The sequence below is a fragment of the Chenopodium album genome, chromosome 19, assembly GCF_948465745.1.
Source record: "Chenopodium album chromosome 19, dcCheAlbu1.1, whole genome shotgun sequence".
NCBI classification, from domain to species: Eukaryota; Viridiplantae; Streptophyta; class Magnoliopsida; order Caryophyllales; family Amaranthaceae; genus Chenopodium; species Chenopodium album.
In genome coordinates, this window is record NC_137852.1 from 4,190,845 (window position 1) to 4,218,187 (window position 27,343).

The following is a 27,343-nucleotide window of genomic DNA, read 5'->3' on the forward strand; positions in this document are numbered from 1 at the left end:
ATCGTTATAAGTTCTATCCCAGCATCTGGTGCTGCACAACCCTGGTAACTGGTAATAAGCATTGCATATGCAGTGTCTTCAAAAAAAAAAAAAAAAAAAAAAAAAAAAAAAAAAAAAAAAAAGCATTGCATATGCAGTACTGACATTTCTTCCTCGGTTCTATGAAGTGATACAAACTAAGGATAGCAACACCATAACTCCATTTCTTGGACTTCACTGAACTTGCAAAACTTAAAATAAAATGAAACAAAGACGAAACTTGAAAGGATTATTCAACTAGCAATAAGGTGTTATAGGCTTTTTATAATACAAGGTCTCCCTTGAATGGGTTAAACCAGTTTCAATCTCAAGGAGTTCAAAAAAAATAGAAGGTAGACCAAGTAACACAATGCCATCTTTGTTCAAATATTATATAACATCATCAATTTCATTTTCAATGGAACAATAAGGAAGCAACTTCAGTAAAATCCACCATAACATAGGGCCAACACAGTGCAATTCCTTAGGGAGCTTTACTGTGGATCGCTGAAGAAACTGTTAAGACCTGGCATAATTTCAGGGCTCTTGGTGCGCACAAACTTCCTAAGGGGATGCTCTGCATATTTCTCTCCTTCCGCAAAATTCTCCAGGATTCCAGCAGCTCGGTTTTCCTTGGTCACCCTGGAAAATTTAAGGAAAAGTTGAGCAACACATTTGTACATTATCAACAACACAATATTTTTACTGTGATGTGAAGAAACTAAAAGGGCAACTAGCACAAAAGAAATTAACTAGATGATGATCAAATCTTCACTTTGCAAGAATAGAGCCAACCATGGAGAGGAGAGGGACTGAGGGAGAGTACTTTTATCCTAAATTGAATGTGGAATATGGAATAGAGAAGGCACAATTGGAGGATTCCTCTATTATTTCTCCTTGAAAAACACAGATCTTTCCAAAGTCCGAGGAAAGATTAAAAAAAAATGAAACTCTTTTCATCCCTTCCCTCCCTCCCTCCCTTCTAGGATCGCTCATCCCTTCCTTCAGAGATTGCTAATAACCTCAGGTTAAGTATAGCAACAAAGCTCACTTTTGAGTAGTTGTTTAAACATATGTGCTTATGCAAAAACTTGAGCTGTTCCCAGTAAAATCCATATTATGCATCCACAAAAGCAATACAGACATAATGGAACTTCCTATTACTCCACTACAAGTGAGTATCACAATATTTTATTAAGGGTTAGACTCCGATTCCTGGGATACTATAGGAAAACAAAGTTTGTACTCTCCTGAATTTACTTATGCCAAACCACTTCTATAGTTCTATGACTTCTATCAAATGCTGGAAGCAATATAAATATAATTCTAATTGCTTCCTCAAGGACATTATACTCTAGGATGAAAGAATCCACCATATTTTAATAGGTTACATTTTGGCCTATAATGAAAATCTAATTCATCAAGTGCGTCATTCATTAACAACTTAATTATCATTAAATTTTATTATCAATAAATTGTACTCCGTATCTAGAATAACATTTTACTCTGTTATCACTAACAAAACTATCGTGAATCTTGATCAAAGAGTAATATTAGTCAGCTAGAAGCCAAAGTGTATGTTGGCGTATGAAACCTAAAAATGATAGATGCAAGGAAGTAGGAGGAACACTGTCCCTAGCATTAGACTCAGTCCAAACAAAATGTCCTCTGTCTAAGCCCATATAATCCTTTCCAAAAGGTGTTGGTTGAGCCAAAATGAAGATGAGGGTTAAATAATCTCAGGTACAGGGTTATTCATAGAAAATAGACAAACAAAAACAACTAGGGTTCCATCAGCTGCCGCCTGCAGGTACTCTCACACTCGGGGAGGACTTTCAAGTTCTAACTTCTAAACTGAAATATGTGCTACTCACAACATGTTAGCCAACATGCTTACATTCATAGGGCCACTTTCCAATCAATTTGTGTCTAATTACAATCGTTAAGAGCACGAGCTAGTTTTTGAAATATGGGCACAACAGAAGAATTAATGATAAGAAAATTAGGGGGTAACTAGACATCCATACGCCCAACTGCTCAAGTATTTAAGGCATGGTTCAAATGAAAAATCAACAACATATACCACTTATGCAAATTTGAATCAATACCAATTTCAGACAACAAAGTTTATCGGAACCATCACGAGGTCTATAAATCATAAACTTAGCACACAATCACTTACAGAATGGAAAAATTCAACCAGTAATTACCATTGCTCTGTTCAAGAGCAGAGTAGGTCAGCCTAATCAACTGAAAATTTCCATGTCAAAACATTCACACATGCCTAAACAAATACAATTTCAAACCAGTCGGCCGAGCTTCTATATAATCCTCCAATTTCTCACACAACTAATCAGTAAGTACAAAATAAAACACCATATTTCTCAAAATTCCTTTTTTTTTTTTTTTTTGCTTATTTAAGTCAAATATAAATCCTAATTCAAAATACCACAATAATACATGAAATAGGAGTCATTTATTATTCATAATAACATCAAAACAACCTAATGAAATCAATTTAGATACATTAAACCTAATAACATCATGAATAACGCTCTATATTTATAATTTATAAAAATTCCTTTTATTATTTTTACAAAAATCAAGAAAATAAATGAGAGAGAAATATATACCTGACTTCAGGGTTTCCGCAAATATTCCGGATGAGCTGAAACCCACAAATTCCGACGGCTACACCAACCGATGCAAACAGAGGGTAAACCTACAAAACCCAATTCAAAATTTTTATTAAAATACATTACAAATTATTATATTTTTCTAATCAAATCTATTTTACTCCATTAGATCTGGTTGAATATCATCCCAAATCATACGATTTTCGTGCGAATAATAGCAATTTTTTCACAGATCTAAAAATACTGAATCTTCCATCAAAAAAAACGTAGAAAAAATCGGGAAAAATAAAAGAGGTAGAGAGAAGAGAAAGAGAGAGAACCTCGGGTCTGACCCATCGGAAACCGCCACCCATTGTTGAATTTAGAGAGAGAAACAACAAAGGTTAGAGAGAGAAAATCGGAGGACGGAGAGGTCAACTATTAACAAACAGGCAGGACGTTTTGTTTTTGGGACGTCTAAATGAGGAAGAAGGTGTATTTAAATCAAAAATACTACGTATACGAATTACTCCGTATTATTTTAATACTGTAATTCATAAAGCTGAATTGTAATTGGTTGATTGAATGTGGGCGCTTTCTTCGAATATTCGTTTGTGATTGGTTAGACCTTGCTTAAATTATTTGTCAATATGTTTTTTTATGTTTTTTGAGTCTCTGTGAAGACTGCAACGCAATCCTAGCCACACGTTTTTTTACTTTTTTATTAAATTATTGGTAAATTAATTACGTATAACACTTCCATTCAAAAAAAAAAAAAAAAAAAAAAATACGTATAACACTTTTTTACTATAGAGTTGTAAGAAGTATTTTTTTACCCCATCCGTTTATAAAATACTTGCTTCATTTTTCCACACGCAGAGTTTAATTAAAGGAGAGAATTAGAGAAGAGTGAATATATATTGGGTGCACTAGGTAAGAGAAATTAATTAAATATTGTAAAAGCTTTCTAAATAAGGAAATTGAGCAAGTATTTAAAAACGACAGCAAATGAAAAGTGGAGCAAGTATTTAAAAACAGAAGGATTTTTTTTTTTTTTTTTAAGGTAAGGTAAAGGACTTTTTGAATCAACACTTCTCACAAATAATGAAATAAGTCAATCCAACTCTGCATGGCACTTCAAATTTAGAAGGGAGGTAAGGAAATCCCCTACTCCCAAACAAATGTAGTTAATGAGGTTTGAACTTTCACTTGATTTTTATGTATTTGAATTCATCATATTTTATCTAAAGATGTCTAAACTAACCTTAACTTATTAAACATTATTTAAACTCTAATTAGATTTATTTTTGAATAATGTCTAAACTTACATTATTTAAACATTACGTAATTTGAATTTAACTAAACTTATTACAAAATGTATTTGAAATAAGTCAAAATTATGTCAGTAAAAAAAATAAGTGAAATAAATATGACACAATTTAACTAATTTATCTTCAAAAAAATAGGGAATCTTCTCTCTTAATCTCGATCTAATGACACAATTTTTACTTATCTTCGCTTAAATCTCTTATGACACAATAAAAAAGGGTGGGTCCCATTTCATGCTATTTGCACAATACATTCAAAATCAATGCAATAATATATCATGAAATGGGATTGACTCTTTTGACACAATAAAGTGGGATTTGACACAGCTAGAATTGAGACTCTTTTAATTTAAATGTGTTGTGCAATTAGCATTAGAATATCAGTGTATCATAAATACATATTATTTGGTCTTTTATGGCCTGTTCACTTTAGCTTAATTTCAGTTCAGTTTAGCTCTATTCAGTTCAGTTCGGTTAAGCTCCAATCAATTCAATTCAATTCAGTTCAGCTCCTAATTTTCTTCTCTCATAAAATATTCATTTCAGCTATAGTTAGTTCAATTCAGCTCCAATCAGTTCGGTTTAGTATAGTTCAGTTCAATTCAGCTCCAATCAGTTTAGTTTAGTTCAGTTCAGTACAAGTTTTCATTAAAAAAAAAAAAAAAAAAAGAAGGATTTTATATTACTTTTCAAATATACTTTATTGATGCTATTAATTTTTTAAAGAAAAATATAATGGAAATGCTTACAATGATTAAAAACTACTCGTAGTCCATTAAAAAATGCCATGGAAAATGACCGATGCATGGTTTGAGTTTTAAGTAATGTATACGTCAACAAGTTTATAAAAATTAACTTCGTTACAATAAAGGGAAAAAACACGAGATTCCTAGAACGTGACACTTATATTAGTTATGTAGATGGAAGTAAAGGATTTTGATTTGGCGATGGTGGTTGCGAATTATGGTTTGTAGTTTTACGTCATATGTGAAGGAAGAGAAATAAAGGACGATGATAATACGAGGGATAGTTTGTAGAGAAAGAGTGAAGAATTAAAGGGACATATTGATTGCTTAATTAAGTCAATGATTCTTGGTGGTGGTGGCAATATGTGGTGGTTGTTCCTTGGATCACTAACTAGCTTTTGGACCTGTTCTACGCACGAGTTATGCTTAAATTATAAATTTATTTGAAACTTTACAAATTATCTTGTCAAAAAAAAAAAAAAAAAAAAAAAAAAAAAAAAAAAAAAACCCTTTACAAATTATTTGAATGAATTTATTTTATCGTCTTTTGATATATTATAATATTTTATGAATTAGTGGTAATAGACTAATAGTTGTAGGAAAAATGGCTTAAAATCGTAAAATCATATCTCTATCGCATGATATATTAATCAACAATTTGTATAAAAAACTACTTTGTAAATACCAAACACTTATTATAATTTTACAATTTTTACATCAAATGTGAAAGCATGATATTCTTCTTTAGTCTTTACCAATATATGTCTCTTATATTGCGCTTAATATCTTCAAAATTAAAGCCCCATGACACGCAAACAATTTCATCCTATGGAATTTCCATAGTATTCTTGCCACCTCAATATTTCTCTTTTCAATCATCATCCTCATTGTTGTAGAAATTTCACATAGAATTTTGAGAGATGTTTCTCTAATTTTTTAGTTTTCGAAACTTAATGAGTGTGAAAAAATCTTTATTGAAAATTTGTATATATATAAGAAGAGGGGGAAGATAAGAGGTCAAATTAAAGAAATAAATTATGAATGTGAATAAATTGAATTGATAGAGAAGAGGAGAAGGTTTAGGAAATTTAATTTGTTATTGAATTAATATAAAGATTACAAAATATAAAAGTTATTGAGAAATAAAGGGGGAGATGAAGAGAGAATTTTTTTGAAAACATAAGGAGGGAGAATGAATAAAGAAAGGTGAGAAAGAATGATTATATGTGTCAATTTTGGTTTGTGTTTTTAAATACTAAAGTATAGACTAAGTATAGAAGTATAGATGAGTTAAGGTATAGTAGATTTGCAATCGTGCATGCGTTCGTGGTACATATATTATCTTTGCGCAACCACATTTGTATAAGCTCAAAAAGTGCATACACGGATTCACCACCTAAAGACTGCTATTGAAATCATGATGTAATTTACGCACACTCCTCAAATTCAAAAGCATACAAAAGGATCATAGTCATGATACTTACGTGCAAATTTTATAGTTTCAAGTGATAAAAGTGTTTAGTTTTGCAATATGTTTTATTTATTTATTTACAAGCCGTCATGCAACATGTTGACGCCACAATCAAAACATTGGGTTTTTGGCTCACTCGCTGATTAATTAGAAAACAACCAACTTTTTGTTTCAATTAAAGATTAACATAATTTAACCATCTAAAGAATCTACATGTAAGATTATGATGTGAACCATGCCTCATACAAGAAACATATACAAAGTACATATTATATTTAAAAAATTAAAAATATCTCATTCGATGTACAATGATGCAAATACAACTTTTGCTAAACAAAAGTATAACAATATGTCAAAGCTAATGAACACCATATGGCGTTAGATAAGATGACTAGCAGTAGTTATTGTAAATACTAGTATTTACTACATCGATTGACTAGTAGTTTTGACACGTGCTTTCAATTAAATACGAGTACAATTTTAGAAAATATATTAAAATGTTATTTAAGATGCTAAGTAGCAAGATTCACAATAATATAATGAAAAAATATGCGAGTTAAGCCCTGTTCTCTTCACCTTAAAAAAATAATATTAAGTAAAAATAATTTCAGTTCAGTAAAAATAAGTTCAGTTTAGTAAAAATAAGTTCAGTTTAGTAAAATCCAGTATTTTTAAAGAAGAATTATAATAGAAAATCAGTAAAAATAATTTAGTTCAGTAAAAACAATTCAAGTTCAGTAAAAATAATTTCAGTTCAGCAAAATTAAGGTGAAGAGAACGGGACCTTAAAAGGAAAATTTATCCAATTTAGAAGAACAAAATATGTAATCGGGATCATGATGCGCCTCGAGACCTTCTGACTCTCTCAAGACTCAAGAGGTATGATGTTTAAGTTTCACAAAATTACAACTATTACAAGTGCTCAGTCTTTGTAATCTGCCGACTCCAAATCGGAGAACTGTTGGCCTTTTGCTCACCTGAATTTCATTTACTAACAAACAAAATATACGATTTTATATAATCCACACTAATTATAAATAACTAATTAAATCACATAAATAAGGCAATTTAACAAGCCAAAACCCAAAAAATATCGCCGATAATCACCCCGACCAAATCGCAGAGAGCCACACGAAATAACCCCTCGAGAATTCCTCATTTCTCATAAGAGGAGAGAGAAACAACAAACGAGGAGAGAGAAAGCTTCAAAAGCTTCATCAATGGCGTCAACAACTGGCATAGCCTTATTTCTCTCTCTCAAACCCTTTCAACTCTCTCACCAACACCAAACCCATCTTCCTTTTCTCTCTTCTTCATCTTCTCGCCATTTTCTCTCTCCAACAACCACTCTCTCTTATCGCCGGAATCGCATCATCGGATGCCTTATCTCCGGCGTCGGCGGCGGCGGACTTTCCGATACCAGGAAATCGGAATTTTCTAGAGAGTTTGCTGTTATTGCTACCATGTTGAAGCGTATTGAGCCTCTAGATACTTCCGATATTTCCAAAGGTGTTTCTGAATCTGCTAAAGATTCTATGAAACAGACGATTTCTACTATGCTTGGTCTTTTGCCTTCCGATCAGTTTTCTGTTTCTGTTAGGGTTTCGAAGGTTCCTCTTCATCATCTTCTCGCTTCTTCTATCATAACTGGGTACTGTAGTGTCTCTTGCTCAATTATTTAATTATTATTTTTTTTGATGTTTTTTTTGTAGTTGATTTGATTTTGGTACGGGATGTTAGTTTTAAGGTGAATTTTGGATGAATTGTGGTTTTGGTTGTTGAATTATTGATTGAATGCTTTGATTTGGTGAATTATTAGAGTTCTGCAACGAATTTTGGGATAATTGTGTTTTTTGGTTGTAGAATTGGGGAATTTCGGATTGTCAGAGGTTGAAAGGGAGTGCAATTTTAGAGAGAAATATTCAGTTGAATTCTGTTTTTGATTGTGGAATTGGTGCAATTGGATAGAGAATGCTACTTTTCAAAGGTGAATTTGAGCTAATTTGATTGGATTGTTTGAGCTTTGAATTGAAAGATTTCAGTTGGAAGGTATTGTTTCAAATAGAATTTTCAGTGACTTCTGTATGTCATGATGAAATCGGTACATTGTGATAGAGAATACTACCTTTTACTGAGCTTATCACTTTAAGAAGAATGCAGTTTCAAGGTCTAAACCCCCCTTAGAATGAATTTGCAGACAGTCGGTTTTGATAAGGAAGAATGTAAGTTTGTAAACGAGTTATCTGCGAATTCTGCTTGCTATAGGTGGATTAGTAATTGTAGATTGAATATTTGTAACTTTTGTCTGGTACCTTTGTTATTAGATAGTGTTGAAGATTTAAATTCTTATATTGCTTGGCTTCAAACTTTAAGATACTGGTAGTAAAGGCAACTTCATAGATATATCTTTTTAGTAAATTTTATTCGAGGTAGCCAAATGTTTAAACTCTTGTTATTTTTAATCATGATAGGTATACGCTGTGGAATGCGGAATATCGCATATCATTGATGAGAAATTTTGAGCTGTCTATGGATAGTTCAGAATCACGTAAATTTGAGGAGGGGAGTGAGGCATATGGATTGGACCGTGAGGAGCGAGAGAGTGAAGGTGCAAAGGCATGTAATGATTTAGGCATCAATAATTTTGAGCAGCTTACTTCTCATAGCTTAAAGGATTTATCTCCTGAAGCTTTGAGTTACATCCAACAGTTGGAAACAGAATTAAGCTCTGCACAAAAGGTGAGAATCTGTCCACTTGGAGTTGTTTAGTGGTATTATTGTTGTCTATTCCTTTTCCTTGTACATGTAATACTGAATTCTTGAAATTGAGTGCTCTAAAAATATCTCACTGTCCTGTTCAAGTTGGATATTCCCCAAAGATGGTCTTTTAACAGGGAGAATGAAACAAAGGCATTATATCTATTTGGTGAATTTTCAAGAACAAATCTTTGTTCTTCACATAGCAGGGTTCCTGTTCTTCCAATGTTATAACCATAAACCTGCTACAACTCAGTCTTTCATTTTCTTTGTTTGTTATACTATGTAGATCCACTTCCAGGATAATTGTTATCTAAGATTGACTTTAGGAATCTATAAGTTGTGTGACAGAAACCTGTGCTAGTTTTGAGGATGAAATGCACTTATTCCCAACAGGCTATATTTATGCAAACCTGTGTTCTGCTTATGCTGTGCGGAGAGTCCTGTTTACTAAAATCAGGATCACCAGATGCCATAAGGAGTTAAAAGAGAGGACAATAATCACGATATGGATGACATTATTTGTAAGGGAATACCTGGCCAAGCAGTTTGGACAAAATGTCGAAATTAATAGTTTAGGTCTTACCCTGGGAATGAACTTGCCTGTTTAGTTAACTTCTCTTCAATTTCCTAAGCTCGTCCCAAAGCTTAAGACAGTCTTTTATGAGTGTGGATTTTAAGGGTAACCTTGTGACTTTGATATTACTTTCTCCATGGGTTTTTGAATTTATCCAAAAATTACCTGCTGCCATGTTCTACATCTTATTTCTTAAAAAATGTAATTAAATCATAGTTCTGCTGTTTTAGTCCAGCCATTTTCCCAATTGCTTCTTATAAAGTTGTAGGCAGTTGAATGAGGAAGGTGTGGTATGTTGCTGTCGAATAAGGTCTTGGGTAACACTCATAAAATCATGGGAGTAGGTGAACTGAAGTATACTTGTATATGCTAAGCGTCTGGAAATAACTAGCACCATTTAGAAGACTACAAAAATATGGTTTTTACTGGATTACTGTGAGAACTACCCTTCATTTTTGTTATACAGCCCAACTCCATGTTGTCTTGAGCTCATTGTTTATATGCTGTCCTGCTGTTGAGGCAACATTTAGGGATACAAAGTTTTATTGCAGAAATCTATTGGAGTTTTGATGTGTATGTTGTGAGATACCAGTGTTTATTCTAAACTTGTAAGTTCTCTCATTTCAGGAACTAGACGCACAGAGGCAAGATTCTGTGCAAATGGAACCAAGTAAGGGTAACAATAATAATCTGCTGGAGTACCTCAGGTCCTTGGAGTCATCTATGGTGAGTGTTCAAAGATTTTGATCTTAATGTTAGTGTCTTTGTTGTCATCTTAAATGTTCATGTGCAAGTGTTGACATCATATTTGGCATATACAGGTGTCTGAACTCTCACAGCCTAATTCAGTAGAGGTAAAGGAAGTAATCCATGAATTAGTTCAAAATACTATACATAGATTTTTCAAAGATAGCCCCATATCCAAATCCATCGAGACTCCGACCATAGCAAGCATAAAGAACCACCAGGTTGGTGACAGTGAAGGTTTTGAAATGATCACCACTTCCAGGGATTCGCTTGCAAAACTTTTGTTCTGGTGAGCAATCTCTTACTTTGTTGCTCGCAATTAGTCAAGACTCTACAGTCATCTGCAATTCTACATGACATCAAGCTATTAAGTTTCTAGCATTATTTTCCCTTACGCTTCATCTATTTCACTGATTGCACTACTAAATTTAGGTAGCTGTAGTTTATCACATACGTAATAGACTAATAGTCGTCTTTTGGTAGATTGTGTTGTGTTAACAATTATTTGGTTTGATTCTAAGTGGCGTCTTCATTGCTGGCAGGTGTATGCTGTTAGGACATCACTTGCGAGGCTTAGAAAACAGATTACACCTTAGCTGCGTTGTTGGATTATTGTAAAGAGTACAGAAATAACCCTGTATATTCATCCCTTTTTTCTCATCTCAGAAAATGCTTGTTGTATTCTTGCTGGAAAAACTGCAATACAACCGACTTTTATTATTATTCGGATATTCAATTCATCTAAATGAGCTTACAAAATACCCTCTCCATTAATAATCACTCATATCCGTAATCCATCCAATGTCTATGAACCAATAGTTTTGTATCTGTGAGGTCAATCTCAATAATCTCATCCTTATAAAACAAAACTTGATTTCCCCTGAAAAGCCAAAACTGTGGCCTTCAATTGCCTTAAAATGCAATCCCCCCGGACTACATGAAGTCATAGATTGTAAAATTGTAAAATTTTTGCAAATTAAATAAAACACAACTTGTCAAGGGTAAATACACATATATTAAGGGTGTTCGTAAAAAGCTCACATTTTCAACATATCGATTGTACAACTAATGCACATACGGAATAGTACGATAACTAATATGTACGGACATAAGTAGCTTTTCTAAGGTGTTTCTAGGGGGTCCATAAGGCACGGCAACAATGTATGGACAAAGATGGTAATCTTGTTAATTAGTCTCTGGTGTTAAAATCCATACATCAGCATATGCAAACATGAGTACATGACCAAGAAATGAATGCTTCACAGGTCTAACATAGTTCCTCAGCTAATTCATCCCAATGATATAGGTATCTTAAGAAAAACACAGTCAAGTCAAACTTTGTAAAGTATCAGGAAACATGAAAGAAACTTCTCATATACACCGCATGATCTACAGAACAAGTCTCTTAAAACCATGTATACTTGCTGCAAGAATCATTCGGCTGAACTGCTAAAGCTGCATCAGCGTTTAAAGAGTCATACTGCTTTCTGCAGCCAGGACAACGGCCATCTACCTCGAGTATCTTTTTGTGACAGAACAGGCAAAGCTGAAAACCACAAGGGCAAGGGAAGAAGCTCAAGTCTGTAACATCAAAATCCTCACAACAAATCGGACAAGCAGAAGGACCAGGTCCACTCGAAAAGCAGTGTTCTGAAGTCAGCTGATTTTGATTATACTGCTGCAGCTTTGCAAGGCCAGGCAAACTTCTAGGACGATCAACATCATACAGGCTCCAAGCGCGACTGTTCCCTTGATATTGACAATTTACACCAGCAGATTCCATTTCTGAAGCACAGTCTGAAATCTGTTGGTTTTCTGCAGCCAAAGCATCTGCCACAGCTTCCCAATCATCTAAACACCTCTCATCCATGTCACAGCAACTACTAGAGCAACTGGCACTACTGCTATTGTGATCTAATCTTCTTATACTCGAGCCATTCATCCGAGACACGGCATCATCGTTACAAGATATCGGTATCTCATCCTCGTGTTTCCTTGCATTCACAGCCAGATTGTCCTGTATTTTGTACCCCTCGCGGCCAATTGGAATGGATTGAGGAAGTTCAAATTCTCCACCAGCATTGTCATCGACTGAACAAATTATAAGCCAAACCAAAAAAATACATAAAATAAGCAAACAAGATCATCAAAACTTAAACTATCTCACAAATAAAAACCAAGAGTATCAAATTAGCAAAACCTTTGTACACTGCCTAAAACCAGACAAATTCTATCAATTAAAATCAAAGTCCCACAAATTTATTATTAACATTTATGTTTCAGATTGTTGTCTAAGGAATCAAAATCTCAATTTACATACATTAAAGAAAACCTAAAGTTTTTTTTTTTTATTTTTTTTTAAATAATCAATCATGTTGTCAAAATTTCTTAACGTAACCAAGATCAATTATGATCATCAAATCATCTAATACAAGAATTTACGCGTTCACGTACCATGGGATAATCTTTGATCTCTTATAACATCGACTTTGTTTTGTTTTGATTTCCCATGTTTGCTCCCCTGTTTTTTTCCCACAAAAACAATCATCAATTCTCTAAACACAAAAATGATAAAAAATAAAAGCAAAAACAAAATTCAATTTTTTTTAAAAAATCCCAAAACATAAAATAAAAAAAACAAACATACCCTCTTTTTCTTGGAAGAATTCCTGTTAGGCCCGCAAACACGAGCACCAGAAATTGCATCAGACCTCATAATTCTGAAATTTCTGAAATCAAAAGATTTTTATTTTTTTAAAAAAAACCCAGAATTTATTGATGAAGAAGAATATATTAGATAATTGGTAACGGTGAAATAGATTGAAAAGAAAAGAAAATAAAGAGAGAGAAAGGAGGAGATGATGGCTTAGATATAGCGCAGCACGAATGTTATGAGGCCACAAAATTAGGGAGGGAAATAAGAAGGACGAAGGATCCTCTCTTTTATAAAAAAAAAAAAATTAAATGATTTAATGTGAATTAAATTCCAATCCATTTTATCAATTGACATCTGTTACATCACATATTCACATGTACATGTGTTTATATACTTATAATATAAAGTTATTTTCCAACTTTTTCTGTTGTTTATTGTGTCTTCTAACGTTCCTTATTGCTTTGATCAGCATAATTTTTTTAATCCGTAAGGGGCACGTAATTTAAGTTTAGTATACTATTTCCTGTCAAAAAATAAAATAAAAAATGTTTAGTATACTATTCAAAAAATTGAATTAATTTTAGTGTAGATTTTTGTAAAGGGCAATGATACATGGAATACAAAGTATATATATCACTTACGGTTGCATGTATTGTGAAAATAGTGGACTACATACTTAGATTTTATTTGAGAAAAGGATAACACAAGTATTTTATATGAAGTATTTATTTGGATATGCACAGTATTGTTATTTTTCTTTTTTTTTTTTTTTTTGCTCGATAGAAATGTAAAATTAGTTATAGTTTAACTTAATGTACACATATGACAACATACTTTGATATTTTAAAGTAACTTTAGTACTTTTATAATATAACAAGGGCTTCACCAAAAACAAAAAAAAAAATAAAAAAATAAAGAAGTCAATGGTAATGATAAATGAGCAGAAAGTACTTTAGGTGGGATGTATAATTATTCCACAAAGGCACAAATGGCAAAAAAAAATAAAATTCATGTGAATAAAATTGATCCTAAGACTTCAACCAATCAAATAAGATAGGTTACACACATACTTATGGAGTTGTTCAAAACTCTCGATTAGAATTTTTCAATAATAGTCCGTTAGATTTTAGTCGTATTTTAGAGGAGGATGCTCGGGGTGTGGCGATGCCACACTTTATTCCTCCCTAAGTAGGTGTTTAGTTTGGTCTGTTTGTTTTTCTTTTTTCTACTTGGTGTTTGTACCTCTCTCAGGGAAAAAAAAAAAAATACTTATGGCATGTTCTGTTTAGCTTAATTTCAGTTGATTTTAGCTCTAATCATTTCAGTTCAGTTCTTGATTTCAATCTCTCATAAACAATTCATTTTAGCTCTATTCAATTCAGGCCCAATCAGTTTAGTTCAATTCAGATCCAATCAGTCCAGTTCAATTCAATCCCAATCAGTTTAGTTGTTTTCAATAAATCGAAACAGAAAGTCATAACTCATAAGACATAATACTATCTCCGTTACACATTATTTGCAACGATTTGACATAAAGTACAGAGGAAAAATGTCTAATCATTGCAAATAATGTGTAACGGAGGTAGTATAAAGTTTTTATGATGCACAACTTAAATTCGGTTAATGCAGATTTGTAATCCTTGATATATATGCACAGAATATGTCATTTTCAATTTGGGCGATAGATTGATACGCCTGAGATTTGAACGACTGGTGAAAGTGACCCAACTTTTCTGTGAATTCTTCTGCTGTCTTCTAGAATATTGTAGAGTATCATTGCTTCCATTTTACTCTTTACTCTGTACTTCACAGTTCGAAATTTCTTGCTAACCCAATCCATTACAAGATCGAGTAAATAAATACTCCATACAACAATACTGAATCCATAACCATGTTGATATTGTAATTTGAACTAATAACATTACAGCTACATTCGACAAAAGGAATACAAGCAAACTGAACAAGGGCAAGATTAATCTTGACAAAACAATAATGGGGAAAAAAAAAAAAAAAATCCATATCATAAATGTCTGAAAATTTTGTCTCTACAATCTGTATACACTTACATCTATATCACTATCCAAGGGGTTAACTAAAGGTTCCACATCCAGGAACCCATCAGACAGTGGCGCTACAGCTGAAGATTGCAATACCTATGAGAATTCAAGAAGATTACAATATAGAAGAATTTATATAATCATACAAGTATTCTACACGAGCATAAATCTTCATCAACTGTTTCTATGTACATCATCTCGGCCGAACCCTAAGCGCAGAAGGGTCAAGTAGACATCGTTTTCATAAACAATTGCGCTTTTCCCAGGAAAGATAAGATTTACCAAGGGGAGGTTCATCATATCAAGGACATCCTTGGGTGTTCCACTTTACATATTGTTAGAACCTGTAAAAAGACAGCTAGAGATGAGAATGTTGACATCAACTAGAACTTTGCACATCTTTTTGGGTGCATATGGTTCAAATGTTGGCTGCATCGTATTGTGAGAAGAACAGAAGCGAGCTATTAATATGCAAGATAAAAGTTACCTGAATTTTACAGCATCTGTACGAGTTGTAATTTACCGGCATGCTTCAGATAAAAACTTGTGGAATTTGTTTAACCTTGCCTGGTTTAGTCTTGCACACCAATCTGATTGCGATTTCTTCTTTATATTCTTTGCTCGGAAAAAGAAATCTTCTGTGTCCAGAACATAGGATATCTGTATGAACAGAACAGCATGGTCACACATAGCAGTTGCACAAAGCAAACCAGAGATCAAAAGCAAAAATATATTAGCTGAATGGTAAATCTGGTAGGATATCAAGTATGCCAGCCTATACAAGTGACATTACCAATTCACAAAGCTTAGTGGAGATGTCTTTCGTAGGCACAGATGATGGTAATCTCTATTGCAAGTTGGGCTAATATCAATATCCTAACAACATCTAACATGAACACTGAAGCATGCTCTAGTAGCAATGCAGACGTCATCAAGCAAACAGGAATTTTTCACAAGGAAGTTTTATGAGCTAACATGGAGGAACAGATGGCCAGAATTAAATAAAAAAAGATAGTAATCAAATACTTATAGTTGCATGAAATTATTTCAACAGACACAGTTCAACTTGTGTGGCTGAAAATAGTGGTATTTTCACCAGAAAGAAAATGAGATGTTACTCGAAAAGCTAACCAACAGACTGACAGAGCATTCCATGCACAAGAAACAGCAAAGTGAAACACACCTTGGATGAACTGCAAGCTATTTTACATTCCAAGCCATTAAATAACTGAATGCCCTCCATAGCTTTTGACGTGGCCAAATATTCATCAAGTCCAGTATATTTCTTTTTGTTCCTGCATCAGAGAGCAGGTGAACCAATGATAAAAGGACTTCCAGAGGAGATCAAAGAAGTAATACGCTTAACTTCAGAAAAAAAAAATGTAGTTCAAAGAGCATCCGTCTACCCTCCTCTCTCACTCCAAACCCTCTTCCCAGATCCCAGCCATAACGTCCTGTTTTAGAAATATGGTGAAAATCTTGAAATCGCCAGGCATTTTTTTTAAAAAAAATAAAAAAGAAATAAAGAGCCATGAGAAGCAAGAACAAAGAAATTTCAAATTTGAAAACCATAGCAGAAGATAAAATATTTACGCATCCCTGGAAGAGCACATATATATTTAGAATTTTAGATCTAATTTTCAGTAATTAGCTATGAACATAGAAATTAATACCTCTGCAGCATAATTCCTTGGGATTCTTTTCTACTGGAGACAACTGAGAGAAAATCATTGTACAGATAAGCTGCAAAGTTAGGTTCTAGAGAAACTGCAACCATCTCAGGCTTCTCGTTTCCATTGTCCATCAGCTGAATTGACAAGCGAGCAGGGGAAGAGGACTAGAGGCACAAAAATAAGTAAATATTTAATTTAAAAAAACACATCATAGAAATATCACGAGTTATAAGCTAAATACAAGTAAGAGCTGAGAATCAAAATCTTACAAACTCAAACCGGTAAATATTGTCTTCGTGCAGTAAAACACGTGCATTTTCATGATAGACTGAATCAACAAACTTTCCAGGTTTCCGTGATTTTTCATACTCATACAGTTGGAGAAGCTTATTATCCATCTCATCAGTTGCAACAGCTTGAAGCTGTATGAAAGAAAGATCAGAAAATAAAACACTGAACGTAGTTCTTTTCCCCTTTTATCTTAATACAAAAAGATTGGGTCAGAGCATCATACCTGCTTTACAAGTTTATATATCAATTTGTCCAATGTAAATAACACATATGACTGATTACCAAGAATAGCTCGGCAATCATCCTCAAACTTTGCATTATCAGATGAACCATCAAGCAGATAGTAAAGGGCTGTCATAAAACTGCAAAGAAATCAAAGTCATAATCTATCAAGCTCCAAATAAAAGTATGATTCCATTGACTGTAGGATAAATGCTTCATTACCTAGCATATGGATCTGAAGGGCTAGAATCTTTCGAATTCCTCCATTTTGTTTCGGAGTTTGTTTTAGCAGCAAATAGCCTTTCGTACAATGTCTGGTACGACAACATCACAGATCAAGCAACTCCAATTAGTTTAGTCAACAGAAAAAAGTTAAGAGATGATGACACACAGTCCATTTGGTAGATGGTAATTAATGGCGGCAATAATTTTACATGTAAAATTTTAAAAATTGTCACATAGCAATGACCATGGAATATAACTCCATCCCCAAACATGTGTATTACGTCATAGATTTCCATCACCACTCAATAGCACCTCTATAGTGGTAATGGTGAATGGGCTGTAATGGAAATTTATAAGGAAATAGACACATTATGGATGAACAAGTGTTATCAATTTATCATGGACATTGTCATGAGTCTACAAAATCAAGTATAAATTCATTAGCATTACCACCATTAACGACTATCAAATGGGCCGTTAGATGCAGAAGAAATGATAAAAAGAAATCAAGAGCAACAGGAACATGTTCTTACTCGATGGAGCCTAAGCAGGACATAAAAATTATCATTTCCGTAAAAAACTCTAGAATCTTTCTTCTCAATGTCTCGAGAAACCAAAGATACATGTTTCGCAAGAGGCTTAACTGACGACAGAAAACGTTCAGATAATGGCAATGGGCTTGCATCACCACCTGAATAGTGCACTTCAGCTTCACCTTCACTCTCAGCCTTACCTTCAATCTCATCATGTTCAACATCTTCCTCTTCTTCATGTTCCTCCCTAGAGCACTCGTCACCAGCAGATTCACTGACAGACATATCATCACCGGCCTCAGATGCATTTTCACTGTCCTCATCATCAGCATCTGCATCATTTTCTACCCCTGCATCTTCGCCATTGCCAACTTGAGAATTCTGATTGTCTGTATTACGTTTTACTTGCCCAGCTTGTGTACCTGCCTCTCCATATGCCGCAGAGTTATCTTCGTCAATATCACCATTTGGTGACAATTCGCCTTCTTCTTTTTCAACTTTGGGTTGCCCAGTAGATTCTTCAAGGCGCTGATTCACTTTAGAGCCTTGGGTGAAGTTTCCATTAACCAGCGTGGCAGCTGTAGCATCCGTAACCTGCTTCGCATCACAGGGCATTTAAAAGTCAGCAGAGAAGATAAATAAAAGACAAGCGATCAGCTTCATAAATTAATATTCTATAAATGAATTGAATACAAACATGATGTACCATTGATCGTGCTTGAATAGCATCAATAGAACTCTTGGGACCCTGAGAATCTTCATCACCATTGTCTGGCTTCAATATGATTGATTGAGAACCTTCAAAATGTCAATTCTCAGTATCGTAAAAGCCATAAAAGTTACAAAAGGTAAACTGGTAAAGTATTGAAGTCCTTAACAAACATTGCACATCTATATAATACACTGATGATAGGTACACTCCCTAAATATTTCAATTAGAGAAACTTAAAGTTTATGTCTGAGCATGATTCCAACCTGATGGTAGTTCTGTATTGCTTCTACCATGGCGACTTTCTGCACCACTTTGAGGTGATGCACCGGAACTAAATAACCGTTCTGATACTCTGTCAGCTCCACTAACATCATTTAACGTCTTTGGCTGGGCATCAAATGACGAACCTTCTTTACCCACTGCATCTGATTCACAAAAACTAAGCTCTCTTGCTGTGGCATCACCATTAGTCCTAGAACATTTAGCGGCATCAGCAAGTGAGTTTTCTTCACTATTTACATTCAATTTCATCTGTCTAGGGTTCACAGTTGCAGCATCAGTTGCAGGACTCCCAAGCATTTCTGATACAGCACCATTTCTTGTAGGCCGTTGCCGAAATTTAACATCTTCAACACCTTCAGCAACATGAGTCCGAGACGTAACGCCAAGAATGGGCTCCAAGAAGGTAGTCCAAAGCCTCATCACTTTGTTTAGTTGCTCTTTGGTTGTCAATACCTCCTCACAAGAAAACTTTATTAGTTTATACAAGTCTTCATGAACATCACTATCATGATACTCAAAGTTAAAATGAGGGACCAACGGCCTTTTGTTTCCAGCAGCAACCACCAAAAGCATGCAATCCTCATTTTGCATATTCTCTTTGATGTCTTTGATTTCTGCGACCAAGGCTGTTATAGAAAAGGTGTTACAACAAAAGCTAAATTAAAATAAAAAGAAAAACAAATTTAACACTCGTATAGACCACTTCAAGATTTTTAGGAAATTGTGTTGTGCTTAAGCCTAAAATGCAGCTTGAATGTCTTAATGTTCCTTTTCATACTAAGAACCATACAGCAGGAATCACCAATACAAAACAGTAAATTTAAAAATGCTTACTAGCTCAATCTGATCTTTGTAATCTTAGATAAAACAACTGGATACAAGACATGACAATTAAAAAAGACTTATGAGAAGAACTAGATATAAAAGGCAAACACATTCATTATGAGAACCTTTTTTGTAGTAGAAATAAATAAATGATGTAGCAAATTAAGAAATGCAGACTAGCTCAATCTAGTCTTTCAAATGATGTAGCAACTAGATATAAGACGAGTCAGTTAAGGAGAGAAAAAAATAAATATAAATAAATAATAAATAAATAAATGGCACTGTCGAAAATAGTCCCCTGTTTTGGAAGAAAATCACCAGGGAGAATTCTCAAGATACTTTCGAGCTATGACTTTTTTACTTTTCATAAACGGCTTTTTAGTTAAGATCAATACAGCAGTTGAGAAAACAAATTTTGTAAACTGTCAGATGGATCTCTCTATCCTCTGTAAGAAACATTCAGAAAAGAGATCTTCGCCAAGACAACATGGTTAAAAAAAGAAGTTTAGAAACCTTTAACACAGGAAAGTTACCAACACTCATACAGACTGACCAACTAGCATAGCTGAATAGAGACCACAGGAAAGTTCTGACGGAAATTCAGATCTAAGAACCATTGAGCCTTTCCTCACTGATAAAGTAATAAGTTCATCACTACTACAACAGAAGAGGAAAGGCTAAGTCTGGCAATTAAAAGGCTCTAACAAATAAAAAAATGAAAAAAATACAATCCCTATGTAGTAGTCGATCTGCATTGCACTCAAGTTTGAGGTGCGAAGGACAATTCAAGGAAAGATCATGTATACAAAGCACCAGCAATAGTCTGAATACTAAAGTGCATCAAAAAAAATTACTCACCCTTTGCACTCAAGTTCTTAGAATCTTGCTGCTTGAAATAGAAGCTTCTATGATCAAGTGACTTGTAGTGGTTTCTGGCATATATGTCAGCCCAAACCTTGTTAAAGTCTGTACGACACTTAGTCCACTCTTCTTGTTTCTGCTTAAGTCGAGTTAATACTACAGGCAATGCAAGAGCTTGATTTTTACGCAATATGTCCATCACATCCAAACCATGGTCACCATAAAGACGCTCTATGCACCTCAAATTAAGAGCTGTATGAGACAAAAACTATATTATACAAAAAGGAAAAGGAAATGCAAATTTCAAGTTTCATATAATAGAGTACTTATAGTTCCAAATGGTAAAAGGAGCAGAAAAAATGACCATACGTGTAAAGTAGTCCTCAATACGAATAGGACCATCTGAGCTGATCATGTTACTATTAACATTGTTTAGTAGATCCTCCACACGTTTGGCAGTAGAGCTCACAGACTCCAGCAACATGTCTAACTCAAATCTGAACACAAAAGATAAAATTTCTGATTCAGAACAGAAATTTAGGAAGATGATATCGCAAGTTTAACCTAAAAGGCAAAAGTCAAACATCACAGAAACATCAATAGTAGATGGACCAACACAAGAGCTCACATCAAGTAAAAGCTTGTGGTGGCATATTTAAAATAAACACACACACACACACACACACACACACACGGACATTTGTAGATGGAGAACAGCTACTTTTAAATTAGAAATTGTAACAAAAAGATGTAAATCAATACACTGCAACTGCTTACCGGTCATCTTCACATCTAAAAAGGCTTTCCTCATATTGGTTTCTGCGCATGTGTTTAAAGGAGTAGTCCTCACTTCCTGAGGTCACAGAGACCCAATAATCATTCAAAACCTGTGCACCGATTTCTGATCGTTGGCTTGCAGTTGGTATTGGATACTGTGGTGGGAAGAAAACCATAGTGCATTAGTGCACATCTCAATTAAACCAAGGGAAACAATAGCTGATAGGCATTATAACATACATCATCAGGTAAAAGTCGATAGCTTGGTGTGCAGCGTTCACAATTAGAAAGATCAAGTTCTTGGATCGACTTAGAAGTATATTCCCTATTAGGTTTTTCTTTAGCTGGATCTAACTCACGCTTGGGCCCTTTATCTTTCTCATCCACCCTAACTTGTTTTGGCAAATGTCCATCACTTAATAAAGACTCTGCAGCTCAAACCACATTACATTAAACTCACAGATAGAATGAGTACAATTAATAATGTAAATAATATACGAGGAATCACAACAAAAATTATCCTTATGGGTAATGAAGATTTTCAAACAATAACATGATCGCAGTTCTTCTAAAAATTTGCCACAAATTATGTTATGTATATCAAGTCACAAAGAGATGCAAGAAAATGATTATAAATACTTACTTTTGCCTAAAACACCAGCAACGTATCCTTCTGCAAATCGAAACAAGAAGTAAGAGGTAAAAAAACCAGAGGAAAACACACACACACACACACACACACACACCACCAAAGAGAACTTGAGCTTGAGCACTTAAAATTCAAATCTTACCTAGATGATTCTCAGAACGCTCCAAAAATTCATTAAATCCCTCCATAAGATCCGGGTGCTTTCCCAGCAGATCAGCAACCTAAAATGATAATCTAGAGTCATTAAAGATCTTAAAATTAAAGCAGCATCCCATTCAATACAATGTGAACCTAACTTGTCTTGGTTACAGTAAGCGTGACCCAATGAAAAAAAAAAAAAAAAAGTTGAGCAGTTTCCTGTTGCCACAATCCTCCCTTCCCCACCCCAAAAGTAAAAAATAAGTTCCTCCCCCTTTATGAGAACCATTCATTACAGTAGCCTAAATCTATAAATCTATACCATCGTAAATCACCTGAAAAGAATTGTTTGATTTATGGCAGCTATGTCTATTGTGCATTCTTAATTTGATTACTTTGTAGCCAAGATAGTAAGGAGCATAAGATATATTTGGGACTTTTAATGGAAGCTCCGTTTTCAATAGCAGACCAAAACTTTGGGGAATTGTCCCTGTTTGCAAAACATTTCTCTCTCAGAGAACACACACACACAAAAACACAGACGCTGTAATTGATGTAGGTGAGAAAATTGATTTTTTTTCCCCTTTCCATGGGAACTTAGTAAATTACCGGCTTACTCATCAAAAATTACACTGAATTGACCAACAAAACAATTTAAGGCGGCCAACACCCTAGGTAGTAGACATTTTTAAAAAAAAAATAATAAAAAAAAAAATAAAGAACCTTGTCTTGAATGAAATGTGGCATTGGAAATGGGGTCAATGAAGTATATCAGGGCCAAAAAAAAAAAAAAAAAAAAAAAAGGTCATGTGGCAAAAGTAAATTAAACCTCAACCAACAAAACAAGCTCCACATTTGGGAGCAGGTCGGGTCGTTTAAGTTAGAGCTGAAGCATAAAAAATAAAGAGTTTGATCAACCGTTGAGACTTCAGAACATCAAATAATATTAATATATCTCAAGAAAACTAGAATACCTAGCAGCTAGACCAATCTATCTAGCGAGTGTTAGTCAAAGTCATAATGGACATTAATCCTAGGTAATAGTCAAATGTGAAATCTACTCCTTTCTTGTGATTTGTAATCCAAGATAATATAACCATCAATATGAGCCATGCAATTATAAGACTTTTGGTCTACAATGACGTTTACAACCATAGAGCAAAGCAAGCAAATGTCTATAAAAGGACACAGCTCAAACCAGCTTCTAATGAATGTGCAGAACCATCAATATGAGCCATGCAATTATAAGACTTTTGGTCTACAATAACATTTACAACCATAGAGCAAAACAAGCAAATGTCTATAAAAGGACACAGCTCAAACCAGCTTCTAATGAATGTGCAGGAAATTATAATGCGGAAATTAAAAATTCCCAATGAACAAAGATATCATGTTTCTAAAGCAAAGACTGATTGATACATACCAAACTTTGCAATTCATTTCTGGTGATTATTTCTGTAGTATATATATGCAAACACTTCAGGAATGCCTGATGATCATCTTCATTAGCCAGTTTCTCCTTGACCTTCTCAATAAAACTAAATGCTTCAGCATGCATGCCTATAACAGCATCAGAAGACATCAGAAATCCAATGAGTTGAGTACTAAATATTACAAGTCAATTTGAGATAACAAGAAACATCCACAAGTTTAGATTTCCACGTCAAGTCAAATTAAACGATAAAGTGCAAAAAGTCATCAGCAAATTTCCTATTTGTAACAGGGTTGAGTCCATCTAAAAAATAGATTCAATATTATCCAGCTCAAATGAATCAAGCATGCTGGAATTAAACAATATAGCACATCTACAATCCAAGTTTAATGATTTGCATCTCCGTGAATGGAAGGTCACGGATCATTAATAGTATACACTTAAATATATATGCACAAGATCTGGAAAAGGTGCATGTGTATATATCTATGAGAAGATTCTCCGACTCACTCTTACCTCTTTGTCACCAAAAAATAACCCCTAAAATCATGGAAACCCCCCAAATGACTGTACCAGGAATGTTTCAAAAAATGCCCTATTCACTGATCATTAAAAAGAACAGTGACATTCCAATTTACAACTGTTATCAGTCAAACATAACACTACATTGTATATATAATCATCAAGGTATTAATATATAATTCATCATGGAGATTTCATCACAAAAGCATCACATATATACTCAAGCTTTTATGTAAAAATGGAAATTAAAATCCTTTATGAGGTTGAGGGCATTCACAATAAATTAAGGCTTTAAATACATCCATAGCAATTTATCATTTTCTTGATGATCAAACTGGTATGAATGGTGCCAGTTTTAAGGCTCAAAAAAGATGAAGCAATACAGGACAAGATCCGTCGTACTTTCTCGGTCTCCAGATTAGAAGGTATTCTAAATGGCATAGACTGACAAGCACAGAACAAACCATAGTTTTACAGCAAACTTAAGGCTCAGAAACATAATGTTAATTAACAAACAGCTACAAACAATTAAATGGTAATTGAGCTGAATATAATAGTATAACTCAGGTACCTCAAGGACTTGACTCTATACTCACTAGCAAACAAAAACTAATACGAAGTGTATAAGAATCAGTGTGAGTGTGTTCAACAAATTGTACACTAAGTCATAAGTTCTACAAACAAAAACCATTTGTGGATCAATGCCACATTTTAATGGAGCAAGACCTCTAGCATTGGCAAATAACTGAAATAAGTACATGCATATTGCATAAGCATCGCAACATATTTGCCACATCATTAGACATACTTTTCATACCAGCTTTGTCATCTGAGGATGCCAAAAGGGAATTTGCTCCAAAGCCTTCAACTTTGCGCGCAGGCTTTCTTTTGTCGGGAAGACGTTGGCTGTTAAAATCCCTATTGTTATCGTGCTCAGGTTCTCTATCATCCAGATCACGATTCCTCCTTTCACGATTATCCTTATCACGCTTCCTCTGATCCTTGTGTGATTTTATTGCCCCTCTATCTTCATCCAAGTCAGGGCGCTCAACACTATGATCATGCTCGAGATGGGAAGGGCCAACTCTATCCTTAGTTTCCTTACGCAAGCGCTGCTGTGATTAACAGATGATAACAATCAAATAGGACAATGGCATTTATGTACAATCATAGAGCCAAAATTGAAATTAATTACCTTATCCAGATGCATCTGTCGTGAAGGCACAGCAGAGCTTCTTTCATCAAATCGAGGTAAACTACTTCGAATGTGCTGAGAATGGTGAACAGTTGCTGACGATGAATTATCAGGTAAGAATCTAGTAAACTCTTCTAAAAGATCTGGGTGGTCTTCAAAAAGTTGTGAAACCTGCAAAATAATTACAGACACAGAAGCAAATAAAATTAACAGCAATATAACAGAAAATAGCCCAATTAGCCATAATATAATACTGAAGAAAGGACAGCAACTTACCTCATCATAAACTTCACTGATGTTTTTATGCTCCTTACGATACATATTCAATATATCAAGGAAAGATTTATACACTTGCTCATCATTATGGAATCGCTTCTGCATGAGGAAGGATGGAGAGAGAGACTGTCAATAGGAAGCTAAAATTTCAAGCTTTAATGGACTGAAAAGGTATAAATGCCAACCTTTATCTTGTTGACAAAATTTATAGCCTCATCAAACTCCACGGCTTTTTTTGGTGGAGGCTCCTCATCATCCAAGGTAATCTCATAACCCTTAGGAAGAAAAGTATTAAAACCATAAATCAGGTTATTGTGCCCCTTGAATAGTTCCTTTACCCGAGCTATGACACCCTCGGTGTCAATTCTGCACATAAGAAAACCAATTACATTTTACAACTTTGCAAATGGAACAAACAGTCATCTATGTATTTTCACTACGGTCACATACGATATTACAAAGCTTAAACCTAGAATAAAAAAAAAAAATCTTACCTTTGCGCCTTAAAATCTTTCATGACCTCAAGGAAGTGGTCATATTTATCCCTTTGATCCTGAAACATCTCTTTCACTTCTTTAAGATATTGAAGGGCGTCATCTGTTGTCAACTTCTGTCCAACACCCCCACTTCCACCATTGTTCTGAGGTTGCCCATATCTTCACAGAAACACAAAAAAAAAAAATGTCAACCAATTTCATGCAAAGCAATCTCAGCCGAATTCAACAACCCTAATCATCTCATCTCACTTCACTCAAAACCAGGAAGAAAGATCAACGCATGAGAGGGAAAAAAATCATGAAACTCCAAACACGTTTCGCAACCCTAAATACAAGACTTGAAGTCCCAATTAACATAAATGTGCATCCCTCTATGCTCTCAAGAGTAAGCTTTACAAAATTGTAATCATAACCATAAATTTCACCAAAATGAACTTTAGGGTTCTGCTAACCAAACTGCCATAATCTCCAAAATTAGGTTTCAAACTTAACAATTCCCAATTGCCAATAAAAAAATTTAGCACAACCCTTGTTTCAAATTAACAATTTCCACAACATGAATTTTCCACAATAACATGATCAACAATACAATTAAGCAAAATTCAATCAAAATAAATATTCCCAATATAGAAACAGAACAAATTATGGTATACTCACGATTCTCCTCGAGAAGCACCAAAAGGTCGTTTAAATTGAGAACCAGCAAAGCTCTCATCTCGTAATCTCTTCATTTCTGCAGATAAACCAAAAATCATAAAAAATTCGCAAAATATACAAACCCCATAACCATAATTTGCTCAATTATTCAAGAAACAATTCTTAACCTTTCTGTTTCTCCAATGATTCAGCAAACAAAAAACAATAGCAAAATTGGGTATTAGATCTAACCCTAAAAGGGTATCAAAGAACACTTCACAAACAATAAGATCACCAACAGAGCAAAACCCCAATTGGGTAAAAATCACTTAGTTTAATTTTACAACACAACCCCTTTTGATTTTTCAGAGTAATTTGTGAAAATTTGCACTTGTTTTTCAAAGTATTTGCTCAAATAAACCAAGTTGAAATTGGAGTTTTGAAAATTTAGTTCGAAGCAAAAAACAGGTGAATGTAATATGAAGAAGAAAATTGGTACGAAGTTGAGAGAAGTAGAGAGAGAAAATTAAGGAAGAAAGGGCGAAGACGAGAGAAGAGTTCTTTTCATTTTGCTTAACAAAAATTTCTTACGTGATGTATTATGAGTTTGTGAAAAATAAAAATA

The 27,343-nt window shown here is 34.2% G+C and overlaps 4 protein-coding genes across 8 annotated transcripts; 1 reads left to right on the forward strand and 3 right to left on the reverse strand.

The window, feature by feature from the left end:
- Window positions 1-187: 187 nt before the first annotated feature.
- On the reverse strand, window positions 188-3,131 carry LOC145595172 (uncharacterized). The gene is made up of 3 exons (XM_081651547.1): window positions 2,975-3,131; window positions 2,652-2,740; window positions 188-660 (listed from the first exon to the last, which is right to left on the reverse strand). Exons 1-3 carry the CDS (start codon window positions 3,005-3,007, stop codon window positions 513-515), a joined length of 270 nt encoding a protein of 89 aa, XP_081507673.1. The 5' UTR covers window positions 3,008-3,131; the 3' UTR covers window positions 188-512.
- A 4,110-nt stretch (window positions 3,132-7,241) lies between these two features.
- Window positions 7,242-10,982, forward strand: LOC145595491 (uncharacterized). The gene is made up of 5 exons (XM_081651908.1): window positions 7,242-7,829; window positions 8,650-8,917; window positions 10,140-10,238; window positions 10,334-10,548; window positions 10,802-10,982. Exons 1-5 carry the CDS (start codon window positions 7,399-7,401, stop codon window positions 10,875-10,877), a joined length of 1,089 nt encoding a protein of 362 aa, XP_081508034.1. The 5' UTR covers window positions 7,242-7,398; the 3' UTR covers window positions 10,878-10,982.
- A 301-nt stretch (window positions 10,983-11,283) lies between these two features.
- Window positions 11,284-13,157, reverse strand: LOC145595208 (uncharacterized). The gene is made up of 3 exons (XM_081651589.1): window positions 12,907-13,157; window positions 12,714-12,780; window positions 11,284-12,350 (listed from the first exon to the last, which is right to left on the reverse strand). Exons 1-3 carry the CDS (start codon window positions 12,973-12,975, stop codon window positions 11,665-11,667), a joined length of 822 nt encoding a protein of 273 aa, XP_081507715.1. The 5' UTR covers window positions 12,976-13,157; the 3' UTR covers window positions 11,284-11,664.
- A 1,751-nt stretch (window positions 13,158-14,908) lies between these two features.
- LOC145595176 (paired amphipathic helix protein Sin3-like 2) lies at window positions 14,909-27,322 on the reverse strand. 5 transcript variants are annotated; one of them, XM_081651554.1, is made up of 24 exons: window positions 26,907-27,322; window positions 26,740-26,815; window positions 26,080-26,241; window positions 25,771-25,951; window positions 25,586-25,684; window positions 25,310-25,480; window positions 24,923-25,226; window positions 23,584-23,720; window positions 22,165-22,243; window positions 22,017-22,046; window positions 21,614-21,801; window positions 21,374-21,528; window positions 20,966-21,093; window positions 20,594-20,848; window positions 18,892-19,536; window positions 18,623-18,714; window positions 17,917-18,510; window positions 17,381-17,472; window positions 17,160-17,298; window positions 16,915-17,067; window positions 16,646-16,809; window positions 16,156-16,267; window positions 15,460-15,632; window positions 14,909-15,316 (listed from the first exon to the last, which is right to left on the reverse strand). In XM_081651554.1, exons 2-23 carry the CDS (start codon window positions 26,811-26,813, stop codon window positions 15,492-15,494), a joined length of 4,095 nt encoding a protein of 1,364 aa, XP_081507680.1. In that variant the 5' UTR covers window positions 26,814-26,815; window positions 26,907-27,322; the 3' UTR covers window positions 14,909-15,316; window positions 15,460-15,491. The 5 variants fall into 5 exon arrangements, with proteins under 5 accessions (XP_081507680.1, XP_081507679.1, XP_081507681.1 ...); XM_081651553.1 differs by having other exon boundaries at window positions 17,917-18,513; XM_081651555.1 differs by having other exon boundaries at window positions 17,917-18,513; window positions 24,932-25,229.
- Between the last annotated feature and the right edge of the window lie 21 nt (window positions 27,323-27,343).